This window comes from Monosiga brevicollis, genomic scaffold (genome assembly GCF_000002865.3).
Source record: "Monosiga brevicollis MX1 MONBRscaffold_12 genomic scaffold, whole genome shotgun sequence".
In the NCBI taxonomy this organism is placed as follows: Eukaryota; class Choanoflagellata; order Craspedida; family Salpingoecidae; genus Monosiga; species Monosiga brevicollis.
In genome coordinates, this window is record NW_001865049.1 from 134,001 (window position 1) to 152,053 (window position 18,053).

Here is an 18,053-nt window from a genome sequence, read left to right on the forward strand (position 1 = left end):
ACTCTCTCTGCCAGCGATCACGTGAGCACCTCTGCTGTCGCTCCCTCTGCATGGCCCCTGCATTTGTCACACTCATGTACCTGGTCCCACCCATGGTTGCGACGTGTCCACGCGCAGAAAACATTCTTGTAGAGCCTCAAATTTCCAAATGCTATCGTACTGCCAAGAGGTACGCGCGTCAGCTTGCTTGGGCGGGAATGTGGTTTGTAAGAGGTGATTCCTCTTTGGCTTTCTTGACGGCACGTCCGTTCCCATGCTGGCAGGCGAATGCAGAAAGAGGGCGTCCCGCTGCCTCCGTATCTCGAGGCCATCGATCGCGGTGAGGCGCTCATGCCGATCATCGAAGAGAGCATCACCTCAGCGGGATTTCCATACAGTCATGCCATGGGCGACACACACTGGGATCGACCATTGGTTCTACATACCCGACAGCCCTTTGAGGAGTCAGATTGAGTATTGCCCTCCCAGTTCAACCCAGCGTGCGCACGTGTATATGGTGTTTGTTTGAGTGCCTTATAGGCTGTCCATTTGTGGTGTCATTGCCAATCGAGTGGGCATCATTGCCCCCCGCCCATCCAAGCGGGCCTAACTGATTTTTTTTTTTGTTGACTGCTCATGTTCTTCCCATTTGGTCCTGAGCTGCAAATCGATATGCAGCAGTCACTCAAGTATCTGTCTTAATTCGAGGCCGAAGCGGCAGGCCGGGAGCGAGCATGGGAACGAAGCGGCATGCGAAGCTCTTCCAGGTCATCAATGGTCACCTCGTGCAAGGCACCACGGAAGCGGTAAAGTACACGGAGCTGCTTGGCATCCTCGGGACATGGGTCATAGAAACCCACAATACTCGCCTACAATGCATTGACAGCGAGCATTAATCCATCGCCGAGCAGCTGCAACAACAGTTGCTTCCACGGACCCAAGACGGGCGCCAGAGAGAGTAACAGCAGGACGAACCTTGGACGTAGCGTGGAGTTGCAGAGCTGAGTCCTTGACCAGGCATTGCAAGGGGATGGTCACATCGATCTGTACTCCCCACATAACAACATATGCGAGACGACACCGAGTGAGTGAGAGAAAGTGCGAACACGAGCCCAAGCCGTAGGCTTGAAAAAAACAAAAAAAAAAAAAACAAAAGAAAAAAAAACAGAAACAAATACAATCATGTCATCAACAGGTAAAAAACGCTAGACTTTCGAAGTTGAGCTCAAATGAAAAACCCCTGAAGAGATACCGGCAACGTACCACTGTGCTATCTTGGGCAGCAGGAGACGAATCAGATGCTAGCTGGCCATACCACGCTTGAATAATAATCAAACCGCCACGACTCTCTTCCGCTGTGGCAGCGAATCCAGTGTGAGGGCTTCACAAAAAAGTGCGCACGACCATACACACGAGATTCAACGCAGAGGTATAATCCTCAAATGCACGCCCCGAGAAGTCAACTTCACAAGCATAGACATACCAGCAATTTTGCGCTCAACAGTTTCTTGCATTAGTTGGACAGCAGCCAAGGCTTCTTGACGGCGAACCTGAACGGCCGCACGATTTCGGCGCCGGCGCTCCTCATTCTTGCGTCGATCTTGAGCTCGTTGCCAAGGATCAATGATCAAGTGCTTGGCCGCGAAAAAGCCGACAATCTGCAGATACCAAACGAGCAAAGCAGATGCTTTGTCAAAAGCAGTTTGCCGGCACACACAGACACATAGACAGACAGAATACACTGATACACAAACACACTGACACACTCAGGCACAGGCCGTGTGCATGACCAGCGCTGCAAGCACTATGGGCGCCGTACCGGGAAAAAGGTGCCGTAGATGATGGGCTCAAGCATCAGCTCATCACTGAGGAAGATGGGAAGACCATATGTCTGATGCATGGTTTCAAATTTGGCTTTGACAACAATGCCATCGGTGGAATGGCAACCCAGTGACAGCCCCAGCGCGCTGTGCTCTGTGATGGCGTGCTTCAGGCTATAGCCCACTTGAAAGCCATTCAAGCCAACCTGCACACAGGTGGAAATCGGTCCATGAGGCAATGATGGTGCCCGGACATGCAACAGCAGATTTCAAAAGCTTGTCGGTCAGCGCAGCTACCAACCATGGCTGAAAGCTTGATCTTGGTGGCGTCGGTCAGCGGGTAGGTAACGGAGGTTGAGGCAGCCGTGTCGCTGGCGCCCATCTACACAATCAAAGCAAGCCGCATTCAATTGGTAAGCCTAGATACGTCCTGAGCTTGACCATAACCGACTGACCTTGAATTCAAAGCGCGAAGCAATGCGCTGGTCGTCATAGACAATGGCTGTCTTCATAGCCGAGTCCGATCCGATCTGCCACTGAAGAAGGCCATACAAATGCTGCGCCAAGCTCCGATACACGGTTGCGCTGGCCGACATGGCCACGGCTGTGCGGTTGCGAACGTGCAGCTCGCGCAAGCTGGACTCAAAAACTGCAAAACTAATTGTGATAGGCCATGATAGAGCCCATGGAGAAGGGTCACGACACGAAGATGAGGCGCAGTGCTTCGCTCTCTCTCTGTTTCTCTCTCTTTGGGCCGCACTAACGCACCTCCCCTGTTCCAGCGTCTTTTGTGCCTTGAGGGCCACGAAACGACTGTCACCCACACCCAAAGAACTCTACATGGGCAATTCTTGGCCATGAGAAGGGCAAAGTGGGGCTGCGATTTGGCACAACAATGATGGGTGCACCCCGCGTCCACACCTCAGTGGCCCATCCTTGGTCCCATTGCCGCTTCCAAGTGGAGATGAGGGTCCCGCCGCTCCTGTGCGCAAAACAGAGTGAAGACGTGAGTCAGGGCGAGCTTGAATGGTACTTTGACCAGCAAGTGGTGCAGTGCAGAACAAGTCGAGGCGTGGAAACTCAGATGATCAGCTTCAAACATACCGCGAGTCCCGCGATACCAGAAAGCCATCCAACTGCAAAGTGTCCTTGGAAGTCAATTGTGTCTACGGCAGCAGAGGGGCGCAGGGAGATAGACACGTCGTTCATAAATGGGCGTCGGTCCAACGTGGGAAGAGCCCATGCTCGGCCGATCAGAAACGAGAGGAGGGTAGGGGATGCAGAACCTACCCGAACAGACTGATCAATGCTCATGCCCGAGATGTATACTCGGTTCATCAGACTAGAGCAGGCGTGTTGGTCCGTGAGTCTCAGATGAAGCATGGCGTTGGGTTCAGGAGTTTGCCTACAGGCGAGGTGCTTCGTCACGTACGCCAGAGGCCCTTCGTCCTCATCGGGGTCGGCTTGAAAAACATCTCGGGCATCCAAGTTCAACGTCAGCGAGCCCTGTGGAGGGTTGAACAACGGCGTGATCAGAAAACCACAAAAGAGTGATCAGATCCAACGGTGAGAGCAGCTCCGCATGGAAAAAGAATTGAGGGATACATACCCGAGGCGCGGACATGGCAAGAAGGCGCTCGTGTTCTTGCTTGCGCTGCAGCATGTCATATTCTGCCTTGAGCTAAAAGTGGCGAGGCAAGCCAAGGTCATACAAAGGGAAGGCTGGTGAGCGGGTGAGGAGATGGTCAAACCCACGGACGCTTGAAAAGAGCTCACCTCGGCCACGGTGTTGTAATATGGCGCGAGCTACACAGCGAGGCATTTGGCATGGATATTAGGGGTGTGACGGGACTGTACGCTGGCTTGCAATCCATGAAGCAGTATGGTTCGAATTGACACACCTCATGGCCAGCCTCAACACCGGCAGCGCCATAAAGGTCGTAGATGGCCCGGGTTTGCGGGTCGGAAAGGACTGTCATCATAAAGCAGTTGCCCAAGCGATGTTGTGTATAATCGTGAGTTGAGAGAAAAAAAACCGCAGTGAAAAGGAGAGGCGAGGGGGGCACAGGCAGCGTAGTAGACTTGATGAGTCAAAGTTTGACAAAGCTCACCGGCGTAAGCGCGCTGAATTTTGGGAAAGAGAGTGCTGGCCAGCTGCGGAAAGAAGGGTCAATCAGCGGAAGTGTTCGAGGCGATGAGAGTTGCAGGCTGCGCGCAATGATGACTGGCCAGGGTGCAACTCACCTCTTGTGCTTCTGGCTTGGTGTGCTTGTCTGGGTGATAGAAGACACAGAGGCGACGAAACGCAGCACGAATTTCATCGGCAGTTGCCTGCAGCCGACGAACAAGGCAGAACAAACCGACAGTCGCACATGCCCGGTGAGTCTGGTCGGAACACGAGCCACACAGGGTAGAGGTTCAAGCCCATCACGTCTCACGCACCTCCTTGGGGACGTTCAGGACAGCATAATAGTTGTCCGTGTCCGCATTGAGAAGCTCCTCCGCACGCCGCGACATGCTGGCGGTGGCACAATCTTCTTGCGCACGGGTCCAGCCAACAGGATGAGCAAAGAGCACGAGCCAAAAGAGCTCTTTTGTCTTCTTTCTTACACACACACACACACACACACACACACCCTCTCTCTTTACGCCTATACACAACGCAGCGCAGCACCAGCCACGTCACGTGGCGCTGCCATCCCGCCTTCCAGCCCAGTCGGTCCAGCCATGCGCACCCCAAGTCAGTACCTTTTGGAAAATGATGAAAAACGAAATTTCAGAGAGAGAGAGAGAGAGAGAGAGAGGAAAAGAGAGAGAGAGAGAGAGAGAGAGAGAGAGAGAGAGAGAGAGAGAGTTTGAGAGAGAGAGAGAGAGAGTTTGAGAGAGAGAGTTTGAGAGTTTGAGAGTTTGAGAGATTTGAGAGAGTTTGAGAGAGAGTTTGAGAGTTTGAGAGAGAGAGAGAGAGAGAGAGAGAGAGAGAGAGAGAGCGAGAAGCTTTCGTTCTTCTGTCAAAATTTCAAACACATGTTACATGAGGTTACAAACAAAAAAGTTGAAGATGTTTGGGAAAGAGCTTGAGATGGAGATGAAGAACGTTATAGAGAGAGGGGGAGCCACAATTCAGATCCAGGTGTATGGATGCATCGGGGCTGGCTGCTTTGAATTCGATTTGACCGAGCAAGAGGAGGTGGGGTGGGGAGGAGAAGAGTGATGGATGAGCCAAGACTAATTGTCCTTCTTGGCTTCCTTGTTCTCCGCTTCTTCTGGTTTGGCGCCGGTCAGCCAGTCGGGCAGGCCGAGTTCTTTGAGGCTGAAGGTGCCCGACTCGGGCTCATCCGCATACCTATAATGGTACAAGGAGAGAAAAGAAGAAGAGGCCAGTCCATCAACAAAGTGTTAAGGTACACATAGGTTGACTGCCCCGTGGTCGTTGGATACATACTTGAACAGGAGCGACGTTTCGCCGCGCAGAAACGCCGTGAGCAGCGGCGCCAAGACACCTGCCGGCGACAGGTAGAGAAGCGCCGGCTATGTTTTTCAGCACAGGCATTTGATTCAACGCAGCGTGAGAATACCGGTAGGTTTCTTGCTTTGACATTGCTGGGGCTTGGCTTTCAGGCCATACCTGGGCGGCTTGGAAAAAGTGCATCACGCCCATGGTGGTCACGAGGCCCAAGAAGTAGGCCAGCATGGCCACAGAGAAATAGAGGGAACCGGTCGGCTTGCGGCTACAAGAGGTGAAAAGGGCGTTGTCCGGGCAATAAGGAAAAGCGACGATCGATAAGATGGGTCAGACACGTAGGGATGATACATGGCAGCAGAAAAGCATGGGGGCTTGCGAAGCGAGTCAGCAGGGCCAGAGCCACGCGCGGACCTGCGATCAAATCGTAGCATCAGAGCAATCACAATGCCTGCGTTCCGTCAGCAGGGGCATTGGCATGAGTCTCAAGACGGTAGGTGGCCAGGCCAGGCAGGCAAGTGCCAACAGGAGGAATCAGAAAAAGCAAAGTGGCAAAGGAAGTGTCATACCGGGCAAGACAATATCACCCAAGCCAAGCATGCCATGCATGGTCGAGTTGATGCCATTGGCCAAGAAATCCTTGGGAAACACCACTGCCACAAAGAGCAAGCGTTCAACGCCCAAATGTCATGATGTGCCCGACCCGTCAAAGCGTGTAATGTACGGGGCCCTCCTGGAGGTGCGGGCAGCGCGCGGGTTGAACGGGCCAAACGAGCATAGAGCCGACAATGACACACCTTTGATGGGGCCCTGGACTGACTTGGCAACGGTGACCATGACATCCGTGCCAAAAACGAAAAAGATGTCGTAGAAGAAGAGACCAGAGAGCAGCATGGCGCCGATGGTGAATGAGTTGCAGGAAAGCATCTCAATGGCAGATATGGAGAAGCTGATCGCAAACAAGTTGTTCATGAGCCAGTGGCGAGTATAAATGTACAGGCCACTCAGTGCCGCGCCCAATCCCATGCCCGCGATATCCACGTAGTCGAAGCGGGCATCCAGGAAGGCTGGCGAGCCAAACAACAGGCGGCCAAACACAAGTGAGCACAGACTGATGACGAGCAAGAATTTGATGATATAGTCGCAGTTTCATTCTGGTAGAAATGATATTGTCCAGAGAATCGAAAAGAAAAGAAAAAAAGGGCCGAGACTTTGCGGGGCACGCACTCTCGACAGGTTCGGACTGGGGTGTGTTGTTGGCCTCATCATCCTTGCTGTCACTGGTTGCCTCGCCGTTGTTTTCTGCATTGAGCGCGAGACAAGCGTCGAAATCAGCAAGGAACGCTGTCTATCGGGGCAACTCTGGTGCAAACGTCCAAGAATCACCCTACGAACCTTGGACAAAGGACAAATGAAAGGTCGGGCCAGCCCAGCTCGAGGGCACCACGCTGCGGAGAAGCGATCTACCCAAGAGGTGAAGCGAGCGTCAGGATCCAGCCAGCGCAACACAGAGCGGGTACAGCGGATGGGATTGGAGGGATATGATGCAGCTAAAACGCACGAGAGCATCATGCCAGCGCTGCCAGCACCGGCCAGAAAAAAGTAAGCCGACAGCAGGTGGCGGATATATTCTTCGCCCAAATACTGGGTGCACAAAGCACAGCGATGAGTGATTCCACTGGGCAGTCTAGCTGGAGGCTGCTTCAAGACTGCAGGGTACCTTGAAGACAATGTAAAGAGAGACCAAGACCACTGAGGCGGTCAGGGGAAAGTGCATGGCATCCTTGTGGGTCATAACTTCGCGTTGCTCGCTGGCCACTCGCTAAATTCAGCAGCAGTATAGGGGGGTACAACAAGAAGAGCCATAAGGACGGCGAGCCTAGCAGCGAGATGCGAGGCATGTGGCCCTCGGCTAGGATACGTCAGGTCAATGGATGGCTGATCGGCCGCAATCCAGGGCACATACCAGGCTGCGGTGTGCGCCAACGTAGATGGGCACGATGGCCATGACCAGAAGCATGACATAAGTCAGAAGCGCATTGTCCCCAATGCCGGGAATTAGAGTAGCCACATCCTCGAGGTCAAGGGTGGCCGTAAGATTGCCGTCCAAGACAGTCTGGTTGACTGCCTGCGCCATCGTTCTGGAAGGTAATCTGCTGCGCTCGTCGTCCAAAATCCAGCAGGCCCAAGCCGTGAGAAGTGCATCTTGACAAGAACAACCCCAAAGCTGAGGGTGGAGGCAGAGAGAGAGACGACAGAAAATGGCGAAAAGAGAGGCCGGAAGACACGCAGAATGTTCTGCCGTCCCACTCAGAGCAGATCGCGTCCAGTCGCCGCCCACCGCCCACCACCCACCGCCCGTCGCCTGCTGTTGCGGGTGAGCCCTCTTACCTGTTGCGTTGTGCCGAGGTGAGCGCCGTGCAAATAACCCACACAAACCTCGCGATCAACACCAATAAACCACCATGTTTAATCATTATCTACTTATATACCGCTGCATTAAGTTCCCACATACCGTCAAAAACTATGCCAGACAGAAGCCACCTGTCGTCGTGGCACAGCCATGTTCCACTTGTCAGACATTATTGTCAGACAATAGAACCCCGTCCATTTGTCAGATCTTTCGTTTACAGTGTAAAGTTGTTACACTTTGAAATGTAAGATAAACGCGACACCGACCGAGCGCGTCGTCACAGTTGTGCGCGTTTACGTTTTTTGCTCTCTCTCTCTTGTGTGTGTGTGTGTGTGTGTGTGTGTGTGCGGGAGGGCAGTGAGACGTTTTGAGGACAGACAGTCCGGCGGCGGCGGCGGCGACGGCGACGACGGTGGTGGTGGTGGTGGTGGTGCTGGGATAGGAGGAGCCATGGCTGTGGAGGTGCGGCGAGTATCCGCATGGGTACGGGTGCTGATGGGGATGGCGATGCTGGTGCAGGTGTCCGTCGTCGCGGCAGAGTTGCATCAACGGGTATGTTCTTTCTGCGTTGCGCTTTTGGCCAAGTGCCACGCCAGCTGCCACGTTGGCTGTGATTGCACCTCGCATCGCTTGTTCGGAGTTTTGGCCATGGAATGGCGATGCGCGCTCGACCCTGATTTGGTACTGCATCTCATCGATCCTCTTAGGCGGGTGCTCGTGTCCCTCTGGCAGCCCTGAATCGACCCAATCAGGCCAAGGTGGAGCGCATGTCAGATGTGTCGGTCAACTTTCAAGAATTTTTCCTTGATCATCCCCAGCAGGCCGTGTCCATCGCAGACCTTGACAAAGCTGACACTGGTACTGTGCATGCCTTTCCGTGCTGCTTTCTGCTGCTCTTGCCCTGCTTTGTTGTTGTGCTGGTTGAGTGTGCTGGTGACACCAACAGCACCTTTGATCTTGCTTGGGACTGATGCGGCGCTTCTTGTGGTCTCCAAATCGCCTCATTCACACATGGCAGAAGACATTCCTCAAGATGAGGTTCACGTCAAGGATCAGCGCCCGTCTGGTACCCCCATGGAGCTCCTCAAGAGCCTTTTGCGCACTGGTATGTCGCCATCGAGCGCCCTCCTTGCCCCGCCAACCTCCCTTTGCCCACTGATGCCGAAAACTGCTGCTAAACGCAATGCTTAGGCGAGGTGCCCGACAAGTTTATCCGCCATCGTCATCTTTCCTTCGATGCACTCACCGGCTTGATTGGCACGATCAAGAGCGCAGCCACGGCTGGCTCCGTGCTGGAAATTGGCCTCGGCGAGGTGTGGCGCGCTTAATTTTTCGCCGTTGGCTATGCTTTCCCCGTCCTCTTCGATGCCTGGCTCACAAACGCGCATTGACTTTTTTTTTCCCTGACTTTGCTTTGCATTGCACTCTCTCAATGCACCGCACGCAGATTGCCCTGGCACTGGCCGAGGAAGACCTGAGCATCATCACGGTCGTGCCCCTGAGCTACAGCGCGACTTACCAGGCCATCCTATCCGAGAGCAGCAGCCGTCATCTGCCTTATGTTTGCGCTGCTGCTTCAGGTCGCATGTCCGATACCGTCTCAACCCTAGATCAAAACCCCCAGGTTTGGCCAATTATTCCCAATCACCTAGCGCCCGCCGCCTGCTTACCGCCTTCCATGGCCCTGACGCTTGCACCGCACTTGTCCCTCTGCTGGGCACGTAGCTGTTCTTCCACACAATTGTCGTGTCCAACATCAAGGCTCTAGCTGAGGGCCTCTCAAAGGACCAGCTGGCGACGATGTTGGGCCGCCTCATGCTTGTCACCAGTCGACTCATCGTTGTCGACTCGAATGATGAAGAATCACGCACCATTCTGCGTCAATTTAGCAGCGTCTCAAAGCTCTTGGATGCTGCTGCAGCCGCTGTTGGTACGTTGGGAACACGCACTCACACCCTCAATTGCCTGGACTTGACTGACTAGTGTCCTAGTAGTCCAGGTCATGTTTTCGTGTGGCTTGCTTTTTCCTCCGCTGAACTCATCCTCTCCTGTGGCTCTGGCTCTCGTAGCCGTCAAAGCCAGCAATTCCGTTGAATCGTCTTATGCGACCGCCTCCATTCAAAAGTACGCATATATTTACAACCTGAGTGTGCACGAGCCCTTTTCTCATCTATTCGTGCTTGGTGGCCGGCGGGTTTTGATACAGGTCGACGCGCGAATTGACTACCGAGGCCTGCAAAACCCTCGTGGCGGTATGTGTCTTGATGCACACCCTTGCGCTCGACGCGACACGTCCATGCTCGTCTCCTTATATGCTCTGCGGTCAAGCCCCATTTGCTCACGATCTTGTCTTCATGTTGTTCGCGAATGGTCTGCTCTAGGCAATCAATGGACGACTTCCCAGCGCGCTGCGTTCGTGGAGCTCACAAACTTGCACTCTACACTATGATGATGGCGAGGCTGCTGTGCGTATACACGCTAAACATCCCACATTTGGCCTTCTTTACTCCACTTTTCCTTAAAAATCCTCGCTCACCTATGAATGTTTTCTTCCTCTCGTTGGGTCACATCATAGGCCACCATAACTTTGGGAGACCAAGCCGTGCATTTTAGCGTCAACTTCCCACGCTCGCCAATTCTGCACGGCATTGCCACGCTCAACTTGCAGCGCATCACCAAAAAGATGCTCTTTCGCACACTGGTGGCCGAGGTCGACACCGTGCAGCTGGAGGCCGATTCTCAGCTCATGGGCTCGTCTGAAGTGGTGGTGTACCTGGACTCGCATGGCATTGCCACAGCACCGGCCCCCAAGATGGATTTTCTCTTTCGTGGCCGCATCTGGACACCGGGCGCAGCGACAGAAACAGCCTTGCAAGGCGCTGTCATGGAGGGCCTCGACGAGCTACATATTTCTGAGGGGGCCTACCCAAAGGCTTTGCCCCCGAAAAGCAACTCTGCCGACGGTGGCGGTGGATTTTGGGACCAATGGGGCCTCCGGCGTCTGTTGTCTGTCGACTCGGAAGCGGCGAGCCCGCCATCGCGCTCAAATTCCGACCCAAGAGAGGATGCTGCGCGACAGCTCTACAAGCATGTTGATCTCGACTATGATGTCCCCAAACCAGCGGACTTGAGCAACAGCAGCCCACCCCGCCCAGATATGCCGTCGCGCACACGCCGGCGATTGCTGGCCGCTTCTGGCACGACAGATGAGGCAGCCTTACGCACCTTGCTGGGCATATCAGGCACGGGCGACAGTGCCAGTGCTGCCTTTGATGTGTATTGGTCCATCATTGCGGATATGGCTAGCGAGGCAGCCGAGCACCGGGTAACAGCCGGGGTAGAAGCCAAGGCCGTGCCCATGGCTGGCTTTTGCTACGGTCGCGTTGTGGGCATGGCGTGCCACAAGCTGGCCAAGATGTTCGCCAACGGCAACTTCATCACTGCAGTGCCGGGTCGGGCCAACTCACAACGCTACTCAACGTTTGCTAGCTCAGCCTACACGGCAAATGTGCGCAATAATCTTGTGCTGGCGAGCTACCTCGATTACCACAAGGTCCGCCAGCTGGCCAGCGTGCCGGATCTGGCCGAGATCCAAATACTCGGCCAAGAGGTCTTTGAGGCACTTCCAGAGCTCGGCGTGGCCTTTTTGCGGCATCTAGGCCGGCTCTTGACGTTGTCTCGTCGTACCATCATCGAGCTGCTACCACCCGCCAAGCTACTGACCATTGCCGCGGCTTTGGGTGACGAAGATCGAAGCAACCTGCAGTATCGCATGGCAGGCCTGATTCGCGCCGCATTGGCGTCAGTTGGCGTGTCTGACACGACGGCGTCGATTCGACTGCATGTGCCTTTGGGCGCGGCGCAGGATACGCGGCGCCTGCTTTCGGTTACGCTTGACAACTTTGAGCGCAATGCCCACGTGTGCGATCCAGCTCGCAAATTTCGACTGTCAGTGTCAACCACACAAGTTCAGGCGACCTTTCCTCAAGAGCCCACGCCCTTTACACTGCATCATGCCGGGAAGGCTCTTTCGCTGCACTATGCGACGATTCTCGGGTTGAGCTCACAAACGCGCAAGCGCCTGTTCTTCGACTACCTGGATACCGCCTATCGGGAGGACATGTGTCCCAGCAACATCCTTCTTGTCAATGGTCGCTTGGTGTATCATGAACTGCATGATCCATATAGTGCTTCGGATCTCTCTGTTGGTACGTGCGCTGCCATTTATTTTGCTCCTCATTTGAGCCAAGACATCCCCTTTGGTGGGACGCTCCCACTCAAGAGGGTTTCTGTCTTCTCTGATAAAGATTTCGGGTTTGGACCATTGGCTTTCTGGCAATTTTGAATCTCATCCAAGCGTCTTCATGTCTCTGGTTGTTGCATCGTTATGGGCATGTGCGCGTGTCTGCCAGGGGGCATGGGTGATATGGACAGTTTTGTCGCAACCTTGAAGCGGGAGCTGCGCGGTCCCTTTAGCATGATTGAATGGGGCAGCGGCAAAGGCAAACAGTCCGTTGCCATCGCCAAGGCCTTTCCCGATTCCACGGTACGTATACGATGCGTTGCAATTGGGCATATCTTTGGGCGGTGTATTCTGTGGAGCGCGTGGTTATTTTCGAGGTTTTGTCTCTCTGTGTTGATATGAATGCCCAATCAACGCGGATGCATGTGGCGAGGTTCTAGGTGATTTCATTTGATCGATCACGGACAATGGCACACGCTCACTGGGAGCGAATCAAAGCGACTGAAGTTCGTAACAACATTGTGGGCGAGGTGGCAACCAACGAAGCGTATCTGCTGAAGTTTATGGATTGCCCGGAATTTTTGCGCTACCAGGTGGGTCGATACCATCAAGCATGTGACGTGGTTGCACTTTGCGTGGTTCACCTTGCATTTCGTTTTGAGTTGATCGCACTCATTTCGACTCAACCGAGCTTTCTTCTCTGACCGCTTTGGCGGATATCACCCAATGCTGGGCAGTTTGTGAGCTGGCGCCATTTGTTGGAGCTGATGGGTGTCCTGAGTTCCGAGGCCAAGTTGGACAGCCAGACTTTGGCGGGTGTTCTCGGGAAGATGTTCAGCATCAGTGCCACGACCCTGTTCCAGGTGTGATTTAGCGTCTTGAAATTATCTGCAAGGCAGGGCGTGCCGGCGCATTAGCATCGAGTTGGGCCGGGGCCAAGCTGAGCTCTTTGTATATGTTTGCGTGTGCCGGCCACCCACAGATGCCCAGTTCCAAAATGTTGTCGCTGGCGGTAGTCACCTTTTTCCCAGAACTCATTGGCAACGAGGAGATCTCCTACCAAGCTTTTAATCACCCATATCCCTTCTTTGAGAACTTTGCCAAGTCAACCATCGGTACGTCAACGTTTTGCTGTACATTTACGTCAAAGTTTTGCTGTACATTTTCGCGGCAAGAAGGCAGACATTCGTGTGCTTGTGTGTGCGTTGACTTGACGTTTACATTCTCTGATATGCTCTGCGGCTCTGCTTTTGGATGGGAAATGCGCGATGCTCTCGGCAGAGGGCATGGTGCGCAAACCGAGCCTCGTCAAAGCGCTGGAGTGGACGATGACGGAGGTGGAAGGCGCCGTCGCAGGGCGCACGGACCTGACAGCTGGCTGGTCATTGTTAAGGGTTGATTTGCTCGAGTTGAGGCTGACAGTAAATCACCATTTCGACTACAAGTGCGTTGGTCCTAGCAGCTGAGAACCTATTTCGTCACAAGTAATGCTGCAAGAGATGGGCGCTCAGTCGTGGTTGCTCGCTTGTTTTTAGACTGGATGGGCACAAGCGGCGCTACGAGCAGCATCTCAAGGGCACCGCACCCAATCAATTTGATGTTTGGCTGATTCGAGAAAAGGATGGGTTCAAGATTCCTTACGAGGAGATTCGAGCAGTGACTCTGATTGCGCTCCTGCGCCTCAACCTCTTGAGCGAAATCAAGGATCGGTGCGTGCGTTGCCATGCCTGCTCACACGCTGCATCGTGTTCTGCCTGAGGGGAAAGGAGTTGAAGTTGTTTCCAGAGCGAGCTTCTCACAAAGGCATGTTTTGATGGGCGTTGTGCTGTTCTTCAGGTTGTACGGCGAGTTTTTGTTCATGGGCGTTTTCGAGGACATGGCGCCGTGGAACATTGCGTTTCAAGGGGGCAAGCTGATTTACATTGATTACGATACGCGTGACATCAACTTGACCAACGTTGTGCCCTTGGCTTATCAGGTATGCAGGGGAACTGCGTGACCAACTGTCAAGCAGCGGGCTCAGCGACCTGCAGGTTGACGGCAAGCGCCTTGTGTTCTCTCACTGAAGCGCATCACTCTTTTGGTGGTGTAGATCATGGCTGCGTTGATGAACATGGAGCGCACAGTGCGAGACTTTGGCCATTGCCCCAACCATGCCAAAAACAACTACAACATTCCATTTGTATCGCACTGCATGGGTGCTTCGCCATTCCGAGGTCCTTGCGACGATGATAAATATCCCACACCCTGCGCTGACCACACCTGCCGTGAGACGTATCTCCAATGCCTGCAAGCCCTATACAAGACCCATCGCCAGCAGTCTGGTCGCGCGTAGGGGGGTGATCGCGGGCCCAAGATTTTATTGACATGTGAGCGAATTGAGAGTCAACAAGATCATGGGTTGAATGTAGTCACTGTTAATCAAAAGGAGCATGAAGAAGAGCATGAAGAGGAGAAGCATGAACAGGAGCCTGCCGAGGAGCGTCAAAGGAACAAGGGGCATGAAGAGAAAAGAGCCAGGGGAGCAGTCGCTGATTTGTGTCACGTTGTTTTGTCATGTTTTTGGATCGTTTTGTCACAAAAATGAAATCAATGCAGCACCTTGACTCAAAACATTATACGCACATAAGTGTAAATTATGCTACACTTATCTATAGCAACATATCCCTTGGAACCTCCCAAATTGTTCCCATGCCCCCTCTGGCTCCTTGTATGTCTCCCTCTTTCCACACAAAGCCCCCTATTGCGCCCTTTTTCGATTTTCTTCGTCTGCCGGCTCGACCGCACCGCCCTAGACCCACAACACCCCCGCAACTCCTTCTCTGAAACCCCTTACACTCCCCCTTCAAACCGACCACACCTCAGCCCTGCCCGCACACCACCCTCTGACCCCAGACTGGCTTGCCCCCCTTCGCCCGGAACCAAACCAAGCAAGCTCTGGGTGAGTGTGAGTGTGAGTGTGTATCCTCTATTTCCTTCCCAAGCCCTTCCAAAAAGAGGTGTGTCTGCACCCTCTTCCTCTCTCTCCCTCTCTCTCTCTCTCCCTCTCTCTGTCACAGTGTGCCCATGAACCAGATCTTCAACTGCCTTGCGCTGCTTCGTACCGCTCCCTGGTCCTCTCCCCGCTGCCCTCCCGGTCCTTGGACCTGTCCTCTATCTTGATTCATGTTCGTTCCCCGTCTCCGCTCCTCCCCCGAGCCGGCAAGCGCTCATCTTGCACGCTTGCACCCGCTGTCTATGGATCCTGGCAGGGGCGGGCTGGTCGAGGTGTTCTGTTTGCCGGACTCACGGCGATCGGCGGGTCACACCGCTTGGCAAAGTTTTTTCTTTTTTCCTTTCGCCCGAGGGAGCTTCCTTCATCACGCTTTCAAGTAAGCTGCTGGTCGAGCCCGCTGATACCACAACAATCTTCTGGGACCTAAACCCCCAATCGATAGCGTGTCAACCAAGCTGTGAACCCGCGCAGCGGCCTTGGTTGACCGTTGTGTGCTTTTGATCTGGGTCACCGGGCCGCGTCTCGGAGGAACCGGCTTGCACTCGTTGGGCTCCTTATCCTCGAATGAAATGCTTTTTTTTCTTGAAATTTCTGTCTTGTGTATGTTTTGCTTTTGCATCCGATGTTAGTTCTCTCAGGGCTGACGGAACGGTCGCGCGCGCGTAACCGGCCGACATGCTTGTGGACCGGTTCCCGCTTTGGGTTGTGACGGTCGCCTTTGTGGCGACATGGTCAACCATGCCTGTGGCCCATGCCCAAGAAGGAGCTGACTTCATGTCTGGACGCAACGGCAACGTCTATGTTGGTGCTAGCTCAACCTTTGATTCAGCCTTCCCCTCCTTCGTGGCATGCAGCCTGTTTTGCTTTCGCAGCTCACTTCTTTGTGGTTGCTTCTTTCCTTGACAATAAACCACGTCAGGTTCGATGGGGTCGCACGACTTGCCCATCTTCCGACAGCGTCGTCTACACGGGCGTCGCAGGTGAGCCACCATCACGTTCAAAAACCCCAATTTCATACTTTCCTTACCCCCCAAGGAAGCGACATACCCGAGAACATACCACGTATTTCTCATTCTGCACTTTTGGTGCTCTACGCAGGCGGCAGCTACCACACACATGGCGGCTCCGGCGCGAACGTGCAGGTAGGTCACCGTATCGCTCACAATGCTCGCAAAGCGCTCTCCTGGCATTGCCATCCTTCCTTTTGTCTTGAATACCCTTTTGCTGTATCATGTATCATTTGGGCTCACTTTGCCTTTGCATATTTTGCATAACAGTGCTTAAGCGGCCAGGATGTCATGGAGGGCGACTACGATACCTCAGACACAAGCGGTGGCATTATTTACCAGTACGCGACTGATATTGCTTCCCAAAGGCACCTGGTGCTTTCATCAATCGCCTGACCCTATCGATGCTTAATTGCTTCTTTTTTCCTTTTGTGCAGTGCTGAATACGAGACGTCTGGGCTTCTCAACACGTGGTTCAATGACCTTCACGACTCAGAGGTAAGCCCGTCAGCACTGGCCCGCTTGATCATCGTGGACGTCACCTCACCTATCCTCGCATTCAGATTCCATGTGTCGTGTGCCGAGCTCCTCGTAAAATTTGGCAACGCAATGGTCGCAGTACCTGTCCATCCGGTATATACCAGCACCCATCCCTCTCGAAGCAAAAATGTCTTCTCATGATAGCTCGTTTTTGTTTTTTTTTCCAATTGTCGTTCATCACATCTACAAACTTCACCCTTGCCACCCTCTTCCATCTTCAGGCCATACTCTGCAGTACCGTGGATATCTTTTCACTGCAAATACAGGTTTGTCGACGGATCTCATCCATAGTGCCCCATCCCACAGTACCCCCAGTCGGGTGCAGTCTCTCACGATGTTTGCCTTGCCATCATGACCCCAGGTCATCAGCGCTTGGAGGCAGTCTGTATGGATGCAAATGCGGAGAGCGCAGGCTCACGTGGCAATGAGGTGCGATCAGCGTGCAGTTTCCCGCGATTATCGCAAAGGCTATTGGCTGGTGCTGTCACTCCATGCCATCGAACTTTGTATATTTGAATATTCACCTTAAAAAAATAGAACGGACTGCTATTGTATCCCACTGAGGCATATGGCCTTGGGGGATACACCAACTACCGCGAAGTGACCTGGTATGACTTTGAGAGAGTATTGTCGTGTCGACACGATTTTGCTGAGCTCAATGCTCAGATGGCTTACATGTTGATTTGGCATCTTTCTCTCATGTGTTCAATGTGCTGATTGCAGCGCTATTTGTGGATCTCCAAAAGCCGGTGCCATCTACCGCCGTTGGGGTCGGACCAGCTGGTACGTACAACAAGTCAAGAAATTTCGCTCACAAAGATAATCATCTGACCATGTGTTTGCGTTTGGCGAGAATAGCCCGAGTGGGCACACACGTTTGGACTACGGTCCGATGGCTGGGACCTACTATTCGTGAGTAGCTCGATGCCATTTGACGTGCAAACAGCATGGTGGCGCTTCATCAAGCCACACTCCTCTGCCTCACTTCCCCTGTTGTCTCGGTGTCATGTAACTAGACATTCCGGAGGCACAGTGGACTACTTGTGCATGACGTCCTCGCCCAGCTGGTTGAGTTATAACAGCGCCAACAGTGGCATGGGCGAGGCAAGCATCTGATTCTTGCATCCAGCGTGTTCAGATTGTGCTCCGCGCATCTGATCGTACCTTGTGCGCAAACGATAGATTCGCCAAGTGGAGTATCAAACTAAAGATGCCAGCGTCTCATCTCATTTCAATACGCTCCATGATTACGAGGCTCGCTGTGGGTGCTCTCGCCACGTACTTACACCCTCACAAGTTGTGGGCGGCACCGGCTGGATACTTATCGAGTGTCATTCTGCTCGTCACGCCCGCATGCGCAGGCTCCGTGTGTCAAGCCCCGGACACGCGAACCGTGTCGATGGTGCAGTACGGCCGGACCACGTGCCCCAGTGGTTGGACGCAGGTGGGTGTTTGGTGTGGCCTTTTTTTCACAAAAAAGCATGGTCAGGTTGACTGACCCTTTGCTGTCGGCCGCGACAACCGCATACACGCTCTCTTGACCCTTCCAGGACTATCGGGGCTACATTATGGCCTCACGGTACAACATGCGCCGCA

General features: G+C 53.7%; 4 protein-coding genes across 4 annotated transcripts; 1 reads left to right on the forward strand and 3 right to left on the reverse strand.

The window, feature by feature from the left end:
- Positions 1–664: 664 nt before the first annotated feature.
- MONBRDRAFT_32622 (uncharacterized protein) lies at positions 665–4,804 on the reverse strand. Its single transcript, XM_001746362.1, has 17 exons — positions 4,535–4,804; positions 4,242–4,450; positions 4,044–4,130; positions 3,911–3,953; positions 3,701–3,771; positions 3,576–3,605; positions 3,409–3,480; positions 3,090–3,305; positions 2,904–2,965; positions 2,721–2,781; positions 2,255–2,635; positions 2,101–2,181; positions 1,799–2,005; positions 1,463–1,637; positions 1,243–1,334; positions 955–1,023; positions 665–848 (listed from the first exon to the last, which is right to left on the reverse strand). Exons 2-17 carry the CDS (start codon positions 4,314–4,316, stop codon positions 678–680), a joined length of 1,893 nt encoding a protein of 630 aa, XP_001746414.1. The 5' UTR covers positions 4,317–4,450; positions 4,535–4,804; the 3' UTR covers positions 665–677.
- Positions 4,805–5,195: 391 nt separating this feature from the next.
- MONBRDRAFT_21539 (uncharacterized protein) lies at positions 5,196–6,285 on the reverse strand (the record flags this gene model as incomplete). The annotated part of the gene is made up of 5 exons (XM_001746363.1): positions 5,196–5,327; positions 5,425–5,527; positions 5,706–5,710; positions 5,839–5,912; positions 6,057–6,285. 5 exons carry the CDS (start codon positions 6,283–6,285, stop codon positions 5,196–5,198), a joined length of 543 nt encoding a protein of 180 aa, XP_001746415.1.
- A 201-nt stretch (positions 6,286–6,486) lies between these two features.
- On the reverse strand, positions 6,487–7,396 carry MONBRDRAFT_25886 (uncharacterized protein; the record flags this gene model as incomplete). The annotated part of the gene is made up of 5 exons (XM_001746364.1): positions 6,487–6,561; positions 6,655–6,722; positions 6,821–6,903; positions 6,980–7,081; positions 7,226–7,396. Coding segments are annotated over 5 exons (499 nt in total), but the record flags the coding sequence as incomplete, so codon positions are not given.
- Positions 7,397–8,114: 718 nt separating this feature from the next.
- On the forward strand, positions 8,115–14,311 carry MONBRDRAFT_32623 (uncharacterized protein). Its single transcript, XM_001746245.1, has 17 exons — positions 8,115–8,224; positions 8,380–8,530; positions 8,691–8,777; positions 8,864–8,985; positions 9,120–9,296; positions 9,398–9,602; positions 9,742–9,796; positions 9,879–9,924; positions 10,248–11,880; positions 12,085–12,218; positions 12,356–12,508; positions 12,653–12,778; positions 12,898–13,030; positions 13,197–13,359; positions 13,451–13,624; positions 13,752–13,893; positions 14,008–14,311. The coding sequence occupies exons 1-17, from the start codon at positions 8,123–8,125 to the stop codon at positions 14,248–14,250; spliced, it is 3,846 nt and encodes a 1,281-aa protein (XP_001746297.1). The 5' UTR covers positions 8,115–8,122; the 3' UTR covers positions 14,251–14,311.
- The last annotated feature ends 3,742 nt before the right edge of the window (positions 14,312–18,053 follow it).